Consider the following 21,354-nt stretch of genomic DNA (forward strand, 5'->3'; position numbering starts at 1 on the left):
AAAACCCTAGCTAGTTTGGGGTGTTTCAGACTCTCCCCAAAACACGATGTTCTTCATTTTATTCTGAACATCATTTTTCTGTATATTTTCTAAATCCTGATTGCACCCCATTATCTCCCCAATCAGGATCTGGGCACTTTCACTGGTAAAATGTGATTCTTCTTCCACATCACCTAAAAAAAGCAAAAAAACACACCATGTATTATAAATATGCCGACATACATTGATTAGCTTACCGGGAGCTGTGGCCTCCGACACTCACCTGTTGTGGTGACAATTTGTCCAAATTCAACGATCTCTGCTTCCTCCTCCTCCTGCTCCTCTGCTTCTGGTGTTGGAATTTCGCCTTCTTTGGGAGGTGTGGGGTCCCTGGTGTTCTCAGACTTCCTGAGTCTTCTCTCCCCTATGAGAATGTAAAAAAGGAATACTTAACACACAGAGGGCAGAAATAGGAATATGAAACATTGCTTGGAAGTGTGGTACAATTGTGTTTTTTGTTCAAAGGTGAGAACATTATTGTGGACACTTTGTTAAGCTGGAATACTTACCTGCAGAACGATGTTTCTTACGAACGATTGAACCCATGAACTTGAAAGTGTCCATTTTAAACTGTACAACATGAAATCAAAGCACATGGAGCAGTATGCAAGCAAGAATAATCATATGAACACAAGACAACTACTTACTGTTTTGAAGAACACGCTTGATCCTTCTGTACTGATCGTGCACCCTCAGTTTCAGGTCTGACCAGCGTTTTCTCAATTGATCCTTGGATCGTCGTACCCCAAAATTCTTCCGAAGACTCTTCACAACTTTTGTCATGATCTTGGCCTTGCTGATATTTGGGTTTGGGTAAGGTCCATACTTCCCATCATAGTCGGTCCTCTTCAATATGTCCACCATCTCCAACATCTCTCCAAAATACATATTTGAGGCCTTAAATCTTCTCTTCCTGGATCGGGACGTTTCAGGCTCCGGGCTTTCCTCAGCCTCCTCCTCGTTAGTGGAACTCTGATTGCGCACCTGTGTTCTCTCCGCCATGTGCTCTCCCCACTGCGCTGAAAGAGAAGGGGCGGGGAATAGTCTAGAAAGAACGTCAGGAGCGGGCGGAGTTTCACGCATGCGCACTGTATATAAAACGCAACACGCGTGTGTCGTACGTACGATCTGTGAACAGAGAGAGAAGCTGACGCGACGATCGTGCAAACGAAGGTAAAATTTGGAACTTGGTACATCACTGGCCTATACTGCTTCTAGATTGAGGCCTAAAATAGTGGAGTTTAGCCAGACATTAGGGTTTGTCTTCTGTTGATATATTTGTTTTCCTAGCATCTAAGTGGGACTTTATCGTTTATTACATTATCAGTATATATTTTTTTGTTTGCAATTGTCTTATGTTTTCCAATTTATGGTGATAGGTTGTCTATTACTTGAGGTGTTCTATGACTAATAAGTTTCACATTTGTAATTGATGTCTATATATATTTTTTTAGCGCCCCTACTATTACCTCTTGTCTTCTGTTGTGTCTTGCAGAGATTATGGACGGCTTCAATGACCATAGTTTCCTCCCTCTGTTCATCGATCAATACAGGGAGCTGCCCTGCCTGTGGCAATCAACGCACCCTCAATACAAAAACAAACTAAAGAGGCAGGCAGCGCTGGAGAAACTGGTTGCGTTTGTGAAGCCGGTGGTCCCCAGGGCAGACATCCACTATTTAAAAGTGAAAATTGGTGGCCTCAGGAGTACATATCTGAAGGAGAGGAAGAAGGTGCTGCAGTCCATGCAATCTGGAGCTGCAGATGATGACGTTTATGTCCCCAGGCTGTGGTATTATGACAGGATGCATTTTCTGTCAGACCAGGCTGATGTGAGGGAATCACTCTCTACCCTTCCTTCCACACATCCTTCTATGCTACATTCCACACCCGCTGAGTCTTCTGACGCCCAACCTGGGCCTTCCACTCAGGAAGAACTGGAGGAGCCCAGCTTGAGCCAGATATAGTATTGTTGTACATATTTTGGGAGTAAAAATTAATGATGTTAACTTGATTTTTGCTCACTAATTGCTGATTTTAGAAAGTGTTTCATATATCAATACACAGTAGTGGCCAAAACCTTTGGGACAAGAATGAAAAATGCTGAGCTCAGAATGATAGTCTTTTCTATTGGTTAACAATTCGCAACAGTCTTGATGTGAAAATTGTGTGCGTTTGATGAACCAAAAACTAAAACTATGTCCCTTTTTCATACACAGGAAGACATCAGCCAGGAGGAGGGTGTGGAATGCAGCAGCCAGGAGGTGGCTGTGGAAAGTGGCAGCCAGGAGGAGGCAGGGGTAAGTGGCAGCCAGGCGGTGGGCGGGCGGAAGAGCCTGACAGAATCCCAGGTCCTTCCCCTCTGCCTTCCACACAAAAGGGCGAGAAAGGGGGGGAATGTGGAGGAGTCGGCTCTGAGGCTCATCGGAGAGGCTTCTGCGGCCATCAAAGCCACCCCCACCTATCAAGAGGCCTTTGCCGCCTTGGCTGCGTGTAAACTCGAGCAAATAGAGGAGGGGCAAAAGATCTTGTGCGAGGAGCTAATTCTCCACCCCCTCAATAAGGGTCTGTTGGGCCAAATCAGACCAGCAAAACACTTGTGTGATTTGGCCCATGCCCCTCCTCCTCCTTCTGCCACACCTCCAGCACCACAGCCACAGCCTGAAAGGAAGCGTGGAAGGAAGACCAGAGTGTGAGAACCTGGGTTGAGTCTGGTCTGACAGAAGATGCAGCCTCTTGTAGTACTACAGCCTGGGAACATAGATGTCATCTGCTGCTGTTCCGGGTTTCTTGGACTTCAGGACCAGACTTCTCTCCCTCAGACATGTACTCCTCAGGCCACCAATTTTTGCATTTAAATAGTTGATGTGTGCCCTGGGGGCCAAAGGCTTCACTAATCTCCCCAGTTTCTACAGCGCTGCCTCCCTCTTCATTTGTTAATGACACCTAAATAAAGTTTTTTTTTTGTTTGAAGAAATGTTTGCGTATGTGTTTGACTTCAAAAAGGACAGTTTATTTGTGTGCAGGCAGGTACATTTCAAAAATACAAAGTGAAATGAATAACAAGGGGCACCAACACTAAATAACCTCCTGTAGATTAAAAAAGAAAAACAAAATACAAAAAAGATAATAATGGTGTTGTGGTAAGTTGACACACAAAACACACCCAAAAAAATGCAAAGATGAGCAAACTGACAAAAAAGGAGATGTTGAAAGAAACCAACCACAAAATTCCCCCCCAAAAAAATAAATGTGTAGATGTGACGATTTAAAATATTGTATTGCGGAAATGAGTAAAAAAGACTCAAGAAATACGTTCGGCAGAAGTGTGTGTGACTATGAGCATCAAAAGAAGTTCATTCTTGCAGCATTGTAAAGAACAAGAGAATGCGCTTCATGAAAGAATTTTTAACATTGCAGCGTGACGAATGTGCTATATCGATTACGAACAGTAGTTTTACCTGAGCTAGCGCTTCCATGTCCGAATTTGATTGTGAGCATGCGTGGCACCTTGTCCGTCGGAGTAGGCTACACATGATCGGAGTATGTCCGGTCGGAGCATTTTGTCGGAAAATTTTACCGGCAAGTTGGAAAAGTTGGTCCGTCGGATATTCCGACGGAAACAGTCCGATGGAGACCACACACAGTCGGAATATCCGACAAAACGTTCCGATAGGACACATTCCGTCGGAATCTCCGACCGTGTGTACAAGGGCTTACACTTGTGGTCATTGGGAAGAATTACCTCCTTACAGATAGCTAAAAAGATGAATGGTGCCAGTGGAGACTTATCTGAGAGGCAGAAACTGCCCAATGCTGAAGGAACCCCTAGCACTGTGCAGCCTCACTGTGCCCAACATTGCAGCCTCACTGTGCCCCCATTGCAGCCTCACTGTGCCCCTTTGCAGCCTCAATGTGCCAACATTGCAGCCTCACCGTGCCCAACATTGCAGTCTCACTGTGCCCAACATTCCAGCCTCATTGTGCCCAACATTGCAGCCTCACTGTGCCCTCATTGCAGCCTCACTGTGCCAAACATTGCAACCTCACAGTGCCCACATTGAAGCCTCACCATGCCCAACATTGCAGCCTCACTGTGCCCAACATTGCAGCCTCACTGTGCCCAACATTGCAGCCTCACCATGCACCCAGTGCAGCCTCACCGTGCCCAACATTGCAAACGCACTGTGCCCAACATTGCAACCTCACCGTGCCCCCATTGCAGCCTCACTGTGCCAACATTACAGCCTCACTGTGCCCAACATTGCAGCCTCACTATGCCCAACATTGCAGCCTCACTGTGCCCAACATTTCAGCCTCACCATGCCCCCATTGCAGCCTCACCGTGCCCACATTGTAGCCTAACCCTGCCCGACGTTGCAGCCTTACTGTGCCCAACATTCCAGCCTCATTGTGCCCAACATTGCAGCCTCACTGTGCCCAAAATTGCAACCTCACAGTGCCCACATTGAAGCCTCACCATGCACCCATTGCAGCCTCACTGTGCCCAACATTGTAGCCTCATCATGCACCCAGTGCAGCCTCACCGTGCCAAACATTGCAAACTCACTGTGCCCAACATTGCAACTTCACCGTGCCCCCATTGCAGCCTCACTGTGCCCAACATTGCAGCCTCACTGTACCCAACATTGCAGCCTCACTGTGCCCAACATTGCAGCCTCACTATGTCCAACATTGCAAACTCACTGTACCCAACATTGCAACCTCACCGTGCCCCCATTGCAGCCTCACCATGCCAACATTGCAACCTCACTATGCCCAACATTGCAGCCTCACTGTGCCCAGCATTGCAGCCTCACCATGCCCCCATTGCAGCCTCACCGTGCCCCCATTGCAGCCTAACTGTGCCAACATTGCAGCCTCACTGTGCCCCCATTGCAGCCTCACAGTGCCCACATTGAAGCCTCCCCATGCCCAACATTGCAGCCTCACTGTGCCCAACATTGCAGCCTCACTGTGCCCCTATTGCAGCCTCACTGTGCCCAACATTGCAGCCTCACCATGCCCCCAGTGCAGCCTCACCATGCCCAACATTGCAAACTCACTGTACCCAACATTGCAACCTCACTGTGCCCCCATTGCAGCCTCACCATGCCAACATTGCAGCCTCACTATGCCCAACATTGCAGCCTCACTGTGCCCAGCATTGCAGCCTCACCATGCCCCCATTGCAGCCTCACGTGCCCCCATTGCAGCCTAACTGTGCCAACATTGCAGCCTCACTGTGCCAACATTGCAGCCTCACTGTGCCCCATTGCAGCCTCACTGTGCCAACATTGCAGCCTCACTGTGCCCCCAATGCAGACTCACTGTACCCAACTTGCAGCCTTGCCAGGGCGGAGGAACAGAGAGGGTGGCTGGATTATGACTGGAGGAAAAGGAGAGCCATGGGATCACAGAGCATGAATAGCATGCTGTTACAGCTTACATTGAAATTGCCTCTGCTCTTCTCGCCGTCACACACAGCCCCACCTTCTCCTGACCCCACGCTTGTGATAGACAGAACACATCCCAGCATTGGACCTGGATTCTGTCTATCACAGGCACTGTTTCAGGAGGAGGTGGGGCTGTGTGTGGCGGCGAGCAGAGTGCCGTCAATGTAAGCTGTAACAGCGTTTTATTCCCCTTGGTGACCCAGTGGCTCTCCTCTTCCTCCATGCTTTCTTCCACCAGGGTGATCACTGGGAAAATGGCTCTCAATCAACCCCACCCACCGGCGGTGCTCGCCCCCCACTCCCAGGCAGCACACGCTCGCAAGCCTTCATTTTCCACTCGCAAAATGTGAGTAGGCGAGTGGAAAATTTGAGGGCTGGTATAATGTATACACTGATTGAATGTTATTTCTTTAATTTTAGTATTACTCTAACTTCCTTGCAATAAAAGTTGTAAAAAGAACCTAGTGCCTGCCTCAATGAGTTGTTAAGAGAGGAGAGTTAGCTGTCTTCCTAATTATACCTGAGCCACGTGTAATGAGGGCAGAACAGCCTTTATGATGCTGTTTGTTTACTAAGGTTCGGAAGGCAATTGTTTCCACTAAATTTTTGTTAGGGGTATCAGAGTAAGGGGGGCTGAATACAAATGCATACCACACTTTTCAGGTATTTATTTGTAAAACATTTTGAAAACCATTTATCATTTTTCTTCTACTTCACAATTGTGTGCCCCTTTGTGTTGATCTATCACATAAAATCCCAATAAAATACATATATGTTTTTGGTTGTAACATGACAAAATGTGGAACATTTCAAGGGGTATGAAGACTTTTTAAAGACACTATGTTCCCAAACTCCTTGATGTTACCTAAAGCATAGGAAAAAAAACTGCATGTATTCTGGCTACCAGGAGCACTGTGGGTGTTTCACTTCATTAGAGACTTGAGAGAGTCTATTATTTTCAAACAGCACCTGTCTGACAGGCATGCAGTGAGGGAAGATAAGAAGCAAGGCAAAATCATATTAGCAGGAAGAAAATGTTTACATCTCATGTATACGCTACAACTATGTCTGCCTTCTTTGTACAAATGTATTTACAAACTAGCAACAAGGTTTTTAAGAAATTATCAAACATTAATGAGATTATTGGTATTCTTCAGAAGATTGCTTTGATATGTAAACTAAAGCATTAAAAAAAATACCGTCCCCTTTAATGGTAAAAGGGAAGAACAGCTTATGGTACTTACAATATAAAGGTTTCATTCCATATAGGGTTAAGCGTAGACTTCACAGTCCTGGTTTTCTGTTTGGTCAGGTTCTTTGGGTCTGGTATAAGCTTCAGCTTCACATATGGGTCTGACAAGCCATTTGGATCCATAGGAATAAGATTCCGAGCTTCACATACTTGAGAAATCAAATAAAGAAACAAAATAATTGTGTGTGTTCATGTTTTCGGTATGTTTCAATTAACAGAATCAAATTAACATAAAAAAAGGACCACCCCATCCAAAACAAATAATTTAGATAAGGATTAATAATTAACAAAGTTTTTGCAGTGTGCTTCCACAGCCCTGATAATATTAGCCATTAGCCATTAATAATAACCATTAGCTATTACCTTTTGTTCCACCTCCTCCCTTTTAGAATGTAAGCTCTACGAGCAGGGCCCTCCTGTACCTTTTGTTTTGAACTGTACTGTAATTGTGTTGTCCCCCATATACATTGCAATGCTCTGCGTAAACTGTAAGTAGATATAAACCGGCCTCAGCAGATCAGAAAATCCCCGCCATCCAGATGGCAAATATAGGACAAAAAAAGAAATCTAAGTGCTCTCTGTATCGTAATACAACTTGCGCTTTATTAAGAAAGTAACTTATAGACTCCTACTTCTTGTGAACAGCATCTAAAACATCCACCAGAGGGCTGGTACAGTAAAACATGATAGCAGACCATAAATTCGGATAACAGTGAGTGACATCCAAAAAACGTGGAGACACAGCGTCATCCGACCTGAAGCGTAACCTAGGAAACGACTATGCTCAACTACTCATGCATGCGCACTCTGCGCAGATACATCGAACCAGGACAAAAAGCAAGAGCTACACACAACAGAAGGCAGAGATACAACTCTGCTTTCAAATTATGTAAAATAACACAAAGGGATAAAGGTATCTGCACTGCTGTAAAACCCATCCCTTTCAAGTATTAAAAAATATCAACAACATATTAAAAATACATTTTAAACACCTGCCGCTATCTGTTACCGAAATATATATATATATATATATATATATATATATATATATATATATATATCCATGTATTTTATAGAAAATAATTTTCTTAAAAAAATATATATACAATCTAAAAATAATATTTTTTTTATTGTTTTTTTTATTTTTATTTATTCAGTATATATCAGTGTGTTACTGCATATTTAATGCAGTACATATTAGTGCGTTACTTTACATTTAACACAGTATATTTGAGTGTGTTACTACACATTTATCAAAATATAGTGCAGTGCATCAGTGCAGTTTTACTGTAGTATATTTTAGTGTGTCAGTGGAGTGTGTCTGTGTAGTGAGTACTCATGTTAAAGTGCACCAAACACCACTTTCCATTGAATAACCCTTTCATGACTAAGCCTATTTTTGGCATTTGGTGTTTACAAGTTAAAATCCATATTTTTTGCTAGAAAATTACTTGAACCCCCTAAACATTATATATATATTTTTTTAGAGACTCTAGAGAATAAAACGGCGATTGTTGCAATATTTTATGTCACACGGTATTTGCGCAGCGGTGTTTTAAACGCAACTTTTTGGGAAAAGGGACACTTTCATGAATTAAAAAAAAAACCCAGTAAAATTAGCCCAATTTTTTGGCATAATGTGAAAGATAATGTTACACCGAGTAAATAGATACCAAACATGTCACACTTTATAATTGCACGCACTCGTGGATTGACGACAAAGTAGGGTACCTAAAAATCTAAAAATAGGCGACGCTTTAATTTTTTTTTACGGTTACCAGGTTAGCGTTACAGAGGAGGTCTAGTGCTAGAATTATTGCTCTCACTCTGACGATCGCAGCGATACCTCACATGTGTGATTTGAACACCGTTTACATACGCGGGCGCGACCTCCGTATGCGTTTTCTTTGCTTCGCGAGCTCGCGGGGACGGCGGGCGCTTTAAAAAATGTTTTTTTTTTTTATTTATTTTATTTATTTTAAAATGACTAAATTGTTTAAAAATAAAATAAAAATTGATCACTTTTATTGCTGCCACAAGGAATGTAAACATCCCTTGTGACAGTAATAGGTGGTGACAGGTACTCTTTATGGAGGGATCGGGGGTCTAAAAGACCCCCCACCCCTCCTTTACACTTCAATGTATTCAGATCGCCAAAAACTGCGATTCTGAATACCGTATATCTTTTTGAAACCGGCGCCATTGGCAGCCGAGTAAACGTTAAGTGACGTCATGACGTCGCTTCCGTGTTTACTATGGGGAGACTGTAACGAAGCCGATTACGGCTTCGTTCCAGTTCCTCCCCAGCAGCCAGAGGCAGCGGAACGTGAATCGGTGCTCCCGATCGAGCGGGAGCACCGGTAACAGTGGCGGGAGGGGGGGACGTCCCCTCCCGCTCCTCCGGCATAACAGCTGTGCGGCTTTCAGCCACATCGGTTGTTATGCCTGGATAGCCAATCCCCTGCTGAAAAAGACGGTACCGGGATGATGCCTGCAGGTGCGGGCATCATCCCGGTATACCCCCCGGAAGCCGAGTACGCACATCTGCGTAGGCTTGGAGGGAAGGGGATAAAGTACATCCACATTTACACATCTTTATTACATTTTGTTAAAAAGTGCCCCCCCCCCCCAATCATGTCCGGGAGGCCAACAAGGAGAGGCAGGCGTTCCCAAGGCATTGTGAGGGGGCCAGCAGCATATGTGTCCACAGGCAAAGGTGTCCCTCTGTTTAGTGATGTCCCCCATGACATCCAGCCACAGCATGCAGAGGAGGTAGTGGACTTGCTTACTAAACCATCATCATCCTCCTCATTCTCCGTCACCCAAGCAAAGACTAGTGCGCAGTTCACTGCAGCTGCTAGAGTGGCTTATTCTGCCTCCTTGTCCACAGTTACTCCAGCCATAGCCTCAGCATCAGGCATGAAGGAGCCAGCTGAGTTATTTGAACACAGCATCAGCCACTTGCTCCTGTTGGCAAGAGCACCTAAAAGCCACACAAAAGGGACGCAATTCTGCTCTTCCTCACTCCTCACCTTTCCGGTCTACACCCACTATACCTCATGACCTCTCAGCAGCCTCCACTTGCTGAGTCCTTGCAGCACGTCTGCCAGTTGCACACAACCGGTTGTAGACTACAGCAGGCAAATTTCTCTGCTCCATCTGCTGCAGCGAAAAAAAATACAGTTACTGTCACCCACATGTCCACATGCTCAGCATCTAAATTCAAGCTCATCAAAGCTGCTGGCTTTACAACTCCTGCCTTTCCATCTGGTGGATTGTCCCCCCTTTCGTGAATTTGCAGAATGAAGAATGTGTTGTACCACAATGGCAGGTTCCCAGTCAGTACTTCTTTTCAAGTAAGGCTATTCCAACTCTCTATCATTATGTGGAAGGCAATGTTGTGGCATCGTTGGGCAAGGCAGTCTGCCGCATGATCCACATTACTGCTGACATGTGGTCCAGCAAGCATGATCAGGGACAATATATTTCATTCACAGCACACTGGGTAGCTCTGCTTGCAACTCAGAAGGATGTAGGACAGGGCTCAGTTCTGCAGCTTGTTGTGCCGCCATGTCTTCGTATAGCTAGTGGTGATGATGCAGGATTTGTCAGCTCTACCCTCTCCTCCTCCTCCATGCCCTCCTCTGCTGAAATGTCTCATGAACTACAAGTACCCCCTAAGCATTCAAGGGGCTATTCAATGAGTCAGGCTGAAAGGTGCCATACAGTGCTTCACCTGGTCTGTCTAGGGCACAGGAGCCACACCACAGCAGAGATTTTGGCAGCTCTGCAGCTGCAGGCACAGAGGTGGTTCATGTTAAACCAGCTGGAACCAGAAATGGTGGTGTGCAATAATGGCACAAACCTCCTGTCCACCCTTAGACAGGGAAAGTTGACACATGTGCTATGCCTGGCACATGTCCTCAACTTGGTGGTACAGCATTTTTTAAATAGGTACCCAGAGTTGGAAGATCTGCTGAAGCAGGTCAGAAGAGTCTGTAGCCATTATAGGTGGTCATACACAGCTATTTCTCGGTTGGCTGAAATTCAGTGGGAATTCCACCTAACCGTAAACCACCTGATTTATGACATGCCCACACAACTTTGCCAATGCTGCAGTAGCTGCACATGCAGCAGAGGGCCATCAACGAGTACCTGTGTGAGTATGGCACAATGACAGGCTCAGGCTGGCTCAGTTTTTCCCCATGCCAATGGCTGTTGATAAAGGATGCCTGCACTGTACTATAACCATTTAAAGTGGTTGTAAACCCTTACAAACCACTTTGACCTACAGGTAAGCCTAGATTAAGGCTTACATGTAGGTCCAAGAAATATCTCCTAAACCTATACGGTTTAGGAGATATTTGCCCGAAGATAGGCAACGCTGTCTACGGCGCATGCGCCGTAGACAGCGGCGCACAGGCGCACTGAGCGCAGCATTTCCAATAATGGAGCTGCCGCGCGTGTTGGCTCCCGTGCGCATGCGCGGGAGTGATGTCATCATGGCTCCGCCGAATGACAGCGGTGGAGCTGCGAGACCCCACCGAAAAGATGGATGCGCTGGACTACAGGGGACAGCGGTGACATCGCTGGCTCCTGTGTCAGGTAAGTCACACATAATGGGCTACTATGCGATGCATAGTAGTCCATTATGCTTTGCCTTTGCAGGGAATGAAAGAGGAAGTAAACCCATCAGGGTTTACTTCCTCTTTAAGGAGACCACAAGGATGGTGAGCCGTGACAATCCATGCATCAGTGACACAATCCCTGTTGTGTTCCTGCTGGAACAGACTCTGCACGGCATTATGGACAGGGCACTCGAGGCAGAGCAGCGGGAGGAATAGTTCCTTTCCTCTCAAGGCCCGCTTTTTGCAGACACCATTTTTCCCATTCCACAGAGCACACAAGAGGAGAGGGAGGAGGATTCTGGCAGCTTTGAAGCTATTGCAGTAGAGCAAGACATATGTCAACCCTTAACAGATAGCTTTCCATCCTCAGAACCCTTGGGAGTAGTATGTGGCTGGAAGGTGGACGTTCCAGATACTTTAATCCTCAGCGACCCCGAGAATTCTGCTTCTCATGCCTCCGCAAACTTGTGGTACATGGGCTCCCTTATTCTTCAAAGCCTGCAAAAGAACCCGAGAATACGTGGCATCAAGGAGAAGTATCACTATTTGTTGGCAATCCTCCTTGACCACTGTTACAAGGGGAAAGTCTCGGAACTCAACCCGTCCCCACAGAGGGAACATAAGATGAAATCTCTTGAGAACATCTTAAAGAGGAGTTTATGTAACGCCATTCCCGACTCTGTTACGTTACAGTCTAGTGGAAAATTTTGTTTTGGGGCTTCTGTTATGCTATTATTATGCATTCTAGTATGCTGAGCTATTATTGAATATGTTTTTGGTGTTGGTCTAAAAATTTGCAAAAAAGAAAAGAAAAACTCACTTAGAGTTCATACTCTAAATATCATTGAGTGGCCACATCTACACATATATACATAAGTACCAAGTCTCAAATGCATTGTATTTGTATTATACAGTACTTGACGCTCACTACCTTGGTTGAATTTGACTCTGGTTGATATCTGCCTAAAACCTTAGGTTATATCCCTATTTTTGGGCACAGACAGTAGGACTCAGCTCTGCCTCCTGGCTCCGGTGTCACTGGATTTGATTGACAGCAGCACTAGACAATGGGTCCTGCTTCTATCAATCTGTCCAATGAGGACCTGAGACAGCGGCTGGACCTGCTGGGCTTGTTCTTGTTGCTGGAATGATCAGGTTCAGGTAAGAAAAAGGGGGGCTGTGGGGGGCTGCTGCAGCACAGAAGATTTTTCACCTTAATGCATAGAAAGCATTAAGGTGAAAAAACCCTGAGACTTTACAACTCCTTTAAGATTGCAAAGGAGAGACAAGGTATGTGTTGCCTAAATTTCTATCTCACTTAAATGATTAACGATACAAGAAATAAGTGATTAAACCTTTGTCTATATAAGAATAAAAACGAACGATAACAGTGCGAAAAGATAAACAATTACATTTATTTATACAGAATAATTAGAACTTATCATATATCTCAAGTGATGTTACAGGTACAGTGTTGCTTAGGCTGCAAAGATAATTTAGGCCATATGGTTACAATAGACATACACTATCAACAGGGTTATCAATATTTCAAGACAAGTCCTAGGAAAGAAATAGGTTAGAGATAGAAATAGGATAGAGATACAAGTATACGTTACACGGACATCCTGTCACCCCGATGGTCTGGAACTGAACAGGCCATCAGCTAGCTCTCCCCCTATTTTATATGCATTCTCGGCCAATCAGAAGATGGAGCACACTCATTGGCTCTGAGTTTGCATCAACTTCTGATTGGCTAATTCTGAAGTCTAAATGCTCATTGGTTCTAGCTGGCTCACACTCTGATTGGCTAACTCTGAAGCTCACTGAAATGTCAATGCTTCAGGTCTAAACTTCCGGTGCCACTCAGTCTATTAATTAATGAACCACCACCTTTGATCCCTCAGCCCAAACAGTTCCGACATTAGCATGTTAATGACCCCTGGGGAGATAGAGCCTTGACGTCTGCAAAGACGATTGGTAAAACAAAAAGGAATTCACCTTACACCTGGGGACATTCAATGGTTCCCACGAGATAGGAGACATTTGTATTTCTAAAAGGTAATCTATCATGATATCTTTCAGTAAAAACCTCTGCCCACATACACACATATACATAAAACGGGGCATGGAAATTTAATTAGAAAGTCCTCACAATGGTTTCCTTTAAGCTCCTTGCTATAAATATTATATTTCAAAATCTCCACCACAGGTAGAGCGTTAGGGTTAGGACATGTGTCAAGGTTTGGTTAGGGGCTTGATGATTAATTTAAGGGATAAGAAGTAAGTTTAAGGTTGACTCCACTTTCCTACAAAAAAATAATATTGCATATAACAATTGCTAAACACACTGGGAATATGTTCTGGAAGGCAGGCATCTTTTTTCGTTATTTGTATTATGGTTCTTTTAAAAGGGACAAAAGGGATGTTGTTGAGTACTGGTGAGGGGTTCTGGGGTAGTCTGGTTGGAGAAGAGAGGACTGATTTGCAGTACTCTGGACTGGTAAGTCCTCATTTTGGACCTTAAGTTCCGAGGCTCGCAGGAGCTTTGTCTGGTAAAGAGCCTCCAAATCCTAATTACTAGTCTTTTGGTCCTGAAAGGGTTAACTCGCCTCCAAGGGAGGCTTGAAAAGGGGCAGGAAGGAATCAGCACCTGTCTGTAATATGGAGTGGAGTAGTTCATTTGCCTGTTTTTGAAGGAACAATTTAGACAGTTAAACTTTTACAAATGGCTGGTTAGTGACCCCAGGCTCCCCATATTACATATTATCTTTCCTTTTCAACTTGTAGCCGCTGTAATTTATGGTATAATTGAATGCAATATAATACCCTGGAAGCATTCCGTACACCAACAGTGTACGGAATGCCCCAGAAATGTAATTACCTTCTTGTGTAATTGGCTCACTGATTTTCCAAGAAGTACTAAGCTACATGTCTATTTTTAGGTATCCTCTGCAATGGAAATTTTAGTTTTGGTGAGATACTCTATTAGGGTTACATACTTCTAAATGGATGTTGACACTGGAGCTTTTCTCATCTAAACACGTAGAATGCACCAGCTGATTATACTGAACTAGTCACAGTATGTGAAGGACAGAACAGCTATTTATTCAGACGGTCATCGAATAAAAGCAGCCAGCAACTCCATACCACCAAGCGTATTTATTTACAAGCCTTCACAGTGAGTACAGTCAGCAGCAGACTAGTTTCGGCGATAAGCCTTGTTCACAGCACTCATGTATGTTAAAAAGCATGAACATTTATACAGAAAAGACTGTCACATGACTACTACTCCTCTCCAATCAACAGTGTGTTAAATTCAAGTCAGGAGGTTGGTTACAAATTGTCAACAGATGTGTAGATGACAAATGAGAAGCAAATAGTCTAGCTATTATACAACACTTGAGATACAAAAAATACAAAGACTATCTTGACATGTGAAGAGAAACATATATTAAAAGCTCTATAAGAGAATCTTTAATGAAAAAATGTATAGATTAAAAAATCATGCTGCTTGATGTGAAAAATAAAGACTATACATAAAAGATAGTGCACATTCAGGGCCGTCCCACACTACTGCGTGGTGCAAGATCGCATGCGTTTCGCACCGCAATGCAGTGCACATCACATGCTATGTCTGTACGATGCGACTCCAGCAACACAGAGGTATGGCTGAAATCGCAACGCATTCGGGCTAGAATCGCATGGGACCCAATCGTTCCGCTTTGTTCCCGAACTGATAGCCCACAGTGCAACACGCAAGCTAAAATGGGGGCGCTACCAACTATGTATTGGTACTCCCCAGCAGTTTGCATATGGCATCGCGAACCGCCATGCGAGTCAGTGCGATGTGGAAACCCACAGTGCATTCGCAGGGCTCCCGCAGAGCAGCAGTGTGAACCAGACAGCAAAGTGTATCACAAGCGATGGGCATAATACACTGTCCATTGCTCCAGGACTCATTATAAAACGTATTTCATAAAAAGATCCACATCATAGCATCGTTCATTCCCACAGGTGTCCTTGTCTGTAGGTGAAAAATCCTCCAAACTTTACGTAAAAGAAGTGCACAGTTTTTAACTCTTTCCAACCCTGAGTACGAGAAGGATACCATATTGCCATAATGTTCATATTTAAAGTGCTTAGACACATTTGATAAGCCTTTATCTGTGTTGTAGGATGCAGCATGAAAATGTGATTCGAGTTCTCAGTGGTCTCATGGTGTAACCCACATATTGTTTGTTACATTTATTGCACTCCACAACATATACAACATTACTAGTGCCACAGTTGATATACTCACAGATCGCAAATTCTTGTCCTGTGGCACATGAAATTACTGTCGTGTGTTGTCTGGAGTGTCTACTACAGAAACGGCATGTGTTATTCCTGAAAATGTAGGAGCCTACAGTATTCAACCAAGTTTTTTTATGTTGCTGCAACTCAAACAGGCTTGGGGACAGAAGGCCTCCTAGCGTTTCCACACGTCGGATTGAAAACCTACAGCCCGACTTAAATATTGGTGCCAAACGTACAGGTTCGCCAGGGATGGTGAAAAATGGGCCCCCATCGAAGCTCCCCTACATTGCAGATAGAAAACTCCATCAAACATAAAATAATTATGGCTAAGCAGAAATTCAACTGTCATAATTATAAAGTCTCTCAAATTGGTGTTGTAAGTGCTGTGCCGGTAAACCTTTACTAAAAGTTTGTCGCCATTCCACGAGTGGGAGCGCATTTTGAAGCATGACATGTTGGGTATCAATTTACTCGGCATAACATTATCTTTCACAATATAAAAAAATTGTGTTAACTTTATTGTTGTCTTATATTTTTATTTAAAAAAAGTGTATTTTTTTTCCCAAAAAAGTGCGCTTGTAAGACCGCTGCGCAAATACAGTGTGACAGAAAGTATTGCAACGACCGCCATTTTATTCTCTATAATGATTAGGGGTTCTAAGTAATTTTCTAGTTAAAAAAAAAATGATTTTGACTTTTGCAAACAAGTGTAAAAAAAGGCTCGGCCCTTAAGTGGTTAATCACCCAGAGGGGATTGTTTTTTGTCAACAAAGTGGAGTTACTCTTTAAAGTGATTGTAAAGGCAGGAAATATTTTACCCTACCACATTCTATACAGTAAGGTAAAAAAGCATTCTGCATGCAGCTTCCCCCCCAACCCCCCTAAATACTGTACATACCTGAGCCCATCTCTATCTAGTAATGTGCACGAGACCTGTGGCTCAGATACAGCAACAGAAGCCATTGCCTCCAGGTGCTGTCAATTAATGCCAGGGACTAGGGATGAGGGGGTGGGGTCGAGCCGCGCTCTGTATGTTTTATGGGCACAAAGAGTAGGGCTCGGGAGAGAGCATGCATGAATGTCCCCATTGCAAGTGACAAATCAGTTACTTTTGTAGCTTTGGGTCTTGACTATAAGCTTAATGTACAAAGCACACAAGGATAAGAATGTTATTTTCGAAAAAGTGAACGTTATTTTCATCTGAGGCCAATAGCAAATTACAATCACATTATTATGAAAAAAAAAATGCTTATGTAGTTGTTAAAGCTTAGTAAATTATACCTATCCTATCAAAGGCCACTCAGCAATGATAAACATTAAAATATGGATTTAAGTTTAATGGCATTTAGGCATAGTGATTTTTTTTTTTTTTTTAGGAATGTTACCAAATTTTATGAGCCAAAACACAAGCTCTCTCTGTCATCTCTTACACTCTACATATTGATCTACAGAATTAAGAATGTAGAATAATCTACATTCATGCAATGACACGGTTGCAATGCTCAGCTCAGAGGACAGCTTGAATACTGTTTTTTATGTGTGCACACATCAGGAGATAGAAATCCAAGTTTAGCATAAAGGTTATTTTTAACTATGGCTTGTTGCTAAGGGGTATCACTTCTGTTAGGTGTTAGATTGACATTTAATGGCACATATTCTCCACAAGGTGGCAACAGAGACAAGTAACTGCACATTAAAGCTTATTTGAAGCTGAACGGAATGAGACTAAAACAATTAAACAGTTAGCCATGCATCTCGAGCTGTAACATAGCTGCCAAGTCTCATTAATTTCCAGGCAAGGCATCAGCGTTTTAGAGATCTGAACATTTTTGTCTATGCAAATACTACTGCTTTTTAAATACTAACAACACTGAAATACACTGAGTCATAGAGTTTCGTTCTCTATATAGGGTTAAAGTGGACGTAAACCTGAAAGTTTTTTTTTTTTTTAAATTAAGGCTTGTACCTTGTACAGTATAGATTTCATATCATCTGTGCCCAGTCTTGCCACGAAGAGTTAATCCAGCTCTGAGCAATCTTATCTTTATTCAGTGAGATAAAAAGGGACAGACAGAGAAATACCAGTCAATTCTTCCCTGTGCTGTGAGTGATAGATGATTTACATATCTCATGCACAAGCGTGAGACAGGCCTTCTGTGTACTTCACAATTCACATCCCCCCTCCCCCCTTTCTTCTCCAACTCTCTCAGAATTGGCTGCCTTTCCTGGGTTTTGACTGGATGTTTCTCATCATGGGGTGTGATTCACAGATCAGTGTGAGAGAAGGAAATGCATGTATAGTGTCCCTAGACATGTCACTTGACTGCTCCCACCAAGTCCCTATTAGTGTCACCTGACTGCTCCCATCAAGTCCCTACACATGTCACTTGACTGCTCCCACCAAGTCCCTATTCGTGTCACTTGACTGCTCCCACTAAGTCCCTACTCATGTCACCTGACTGCTCCCACCAAGTCCCTACACGTGTCAACACGTGTACAAACATCACACTGAATAAAGGAGTCATCCACTCCAGCCTGCACCACAATGTCTTTTCCCATCCCCACCTTTTACCCAAATTATAGCTGTCTAATCATGACCCAAACATTTCCATCCTGTCATATCCCATATCCATCCACATAATACAGGAGTTTGTGAGTGTGTGGACCTGATACAGGAGTTTGTCAGAGGGTGTGAGGACATGATACAGGAATTGATCAGAGAGTGTGAGGGCATGATACAGGAGTTGATCAGAGAGTGTGCAAACATGATACAGGGTTTGGTCAGAGGGTGTGAGGACATTATACAGGAGTTGGTCGGAGAGTGTGAGGACATGATACAGGAGTTGGTCAGAGAGTGTGCGGACATGATACAGCAGTTGATCAGAGAGTGTGCAGCCATGATACAGGAGTTGGTCAGAGGGTGTGAGGACATGATACAGGAATAGGAAAGAGAGTGTGAGGACATGATACAGGAGTTAGTCAGAGAGTGTGCAGACATCATACAGGAGCTGGTCAGAGAGTGTTTGGACATGATACAGGAATTGGTCAGAGAGTGTGCAGACATACAGGAGTTGGTCAGGAGTGGTACCCCCATAGAGGCTGCTGAGTAATGATCTGTCTGTCACCCTGCCCAGCCAGGCACACACTTTTCCATTCCTCAGAGACAATAAAGCAGTCCTTGCATTCTGTTTTTGTTTGTTTTATTGAGGGGAATTTGATAGGGATGGGGACTCATCAGATTCCCAGGTGATCAAACATTGGAACTTTGGACTCTATATTCATCCTGTATAGACATCACTCCATTTCTCCTCCTTCACATCACTTCCTTTCTTCTGAGTATTGCTCCACACTCCTCCTGTACATCACTTCCTATCTTCCGAGTATCGCTCCATACTCCTCCTGCACATCGCTTCCTATCTTCTGAGTATTGCTCCATATTCCCCCTGTATGTCACTTCCTATCTTCTGAGTATCACGCCATACTCCTCCTGTAAATCGCTTCCTATCTTCTGAGTATCGCTCCATACTCCTCCTGTACATCGCTTCCTCTCTTCTAAGTATCGATCCATACTCCTCCTGCGCATTGCTTCCTATCTTCTGAGTATCGCTTCATACTCCTCCTGCGCATTACTTCCTATCTTCTGAGTATCGCTTCATACTCCTCCTGTACATCGCTTCCTCTCTTCTGGGTATTGCTCCATATTCCTCCTACACATCGCTTCCTATCTTCTGAGTATCGCTTCATACTCCTCCTGTATATCGCTTCCTCTCTTCTGAGTATCGCTCCATACTCCTCCTGTACATCGCTTCCTCTCTTTTGTTCTCCAGACTAGCTAACATTGTAGGCCTGACACTGACTCAGCCAGGCCTAAAGCAAATGCCCTTCACAGGAGGGACCGTGGGCCCCTATGGTGTAGCAAAAAGAAAATAGTAAGTTCTGGTATTAGCTGTCCCACATGTGGCTACTGATCCCACTCAGCCCTTTTCAGGCCCTGCCAGCCCTTCTGGCTGCAGTTACCCGTCCACTGCCCACAACAACACAGTCCTCTCCTCTGGTTCTGCACCCATCTCTGACTGCACTCTCCCAGTCCTTTCAGGTGTGCCTTCCCAATCCTCCCGACTGTGCATACCACTCACCAGCCCTCTTGTCTGCAACCAATGGTTCCTCTCCCTGGAGACTTGCTGGCAGTATGCTCTCCTGCTGTCCTCTCTTGCTCCCCTTGTGCCTCGTGTCCAGGACACCTCCATGTTTTCTTGGAGAGCTCTGTCCGCACCCAAACCCAGGCCCAAGGTCACCCCCCTAGACTGGAGAGCTCCCTCCAAGGCCCGACAGCCTCAGTACTCCATCTCCAACTCCTGCACCTGACAACTTCTCCCAAACTGGGCTGATCCTGGGTATTTGAGGAGGCCTGCCCGCTGCTAATTCCAATTTGGAATACCCCAGGCAGCTCCACATCCCCTCTCCTCCTCTTTTCTAGAATCTTCTAGAGAGCTCTATAAAGAGTTAGGTCTTGGTAATGCTGCTTGTGAGTCACCCAGCTTCTACTCTGAGCCACTCCCAGCCCAGATCAAACAAAAACAAACAGCCAGGCTGACCTAAATGTACCTATACTAACAGTGGTGTCAGTAGTTTTTATTTTTTTTTACAATTTTATTTTGGAATATTTATGTTTTTTTTTATCAGCCCTGTTGGGGGCTTTGGTGAGATATCAAAGGTCTAAACCCCTGACAACTGCCCTTTCCCTGCACTGAAGATGAATGGAGAGTCTCCTCTCCATTCATAAACTGAAGCAGAGTAACACGCAGGTTACTCTACTCAGTTATCACAGGACACAGAAGCGATCAGTAACGAACGCTCACTATGTCCCATTCAGAAAAGAAAGGGGCCAGTAAATGACATACCGGGCCCCTTTTTCCTCTCTCCATCCTGACAGATCTCCCCCTGCAGCCCGTGGGAGAGGAGGGGAGCTGGATGCGGGGGACGAGGGGGGAGGCGGGGTGGAGGAGAAAGACACAGCAGGTGGATGAGGAGGGGGACCAGGGAGAAAGAGAATATTGACAATAACTCCAGAATGTGGGGAGGACATCAAGATCTATGGGTGTTCGCATAGCTGAACATGTGAATAATATTAAAAAAGGCTTAAGAACACAAAATGTTTCCAAATACGTCAGATGCCTCAGATTCTGAGGACTGGAGAAGGTAAATAAGCACTGGAGAAGTGGAAATGCCATATGCCAGTGAAAGCGGGAGTTCCGCCGTTTTTTGTTTTTAAAAGTCAGCAGCTACAAATACTGCAGCTGCTCACTTTTAAAATAAGGACACTTACCCGCCCAGTGTGCCCGCAATGTCGGCACCCGAAGCCGATCTCTCGATCGGCTCTCGGGTGCTGCCGCCGCCATCTTCGGTATGGGAATCAGGAAGTGAAGCCTTGCGGCTTCACTTCCCAGTTCCCTACTGCGCATGCGCGAGTTGCGCTGCGCAATAAGGATGTCCCCGCTGTCTCTGGGATCCGTGTGTTTCCCAGCAGACAGCGGGGGACCTGCAGGAAGTGGCGTAAATACCCGCAGAATCTGCGGCTATCTATGCCAGAAGTGGGTGCAAATACCTGTACTATACAGGTATCTGCACCCCCCTTCCTCCTGAAAGGTGCCAATTGTGGCACCGGAGGGGGGGGAGGGTTCCAAT

The 21,354-nt window shown here is 44.6% G+C and overlaps 1 protein-coding gene across 1 annotated transcript in view; it reads right to left on the reverse strand.

The window, feature by feature from the left end:
* The window catches only part of PRKCG (protein kinase C gamma), a 610,652-nt gene that overhangs the window by 172,925 nt on the left and 416,373 nt on the right, over positions 1 to 21,354 (reverse strand). Inside the window, exon 6 of the mRNA XM_077457420.1 lies at positions 6,738 to 6,894. Coding sequence (XP_077313546.1) covers positions 6,738 to 6,894 — 157 coding nt within the window. The remainder of the gene's footprint in view (positions 1 to 6,737; positions 6,895 to 21,354) is intronic.

The sequence above is a fragment of the Lithobates pipiens genome, unplaced genomic scaffold (genome assembly GCF_037356315.1).
Source record: "Lithobates pipiens isolate NorthernLeopardFrog02 unplaced genomic scaffold, aLitPip1_a1.2 Scaffold_27, whole genome shotgun sequence".
NCBI lineage: Eukaryota > Metazoa > Chordata > Amphibia > Anura > Ranidae > Lithobates > Lithobates pipiens.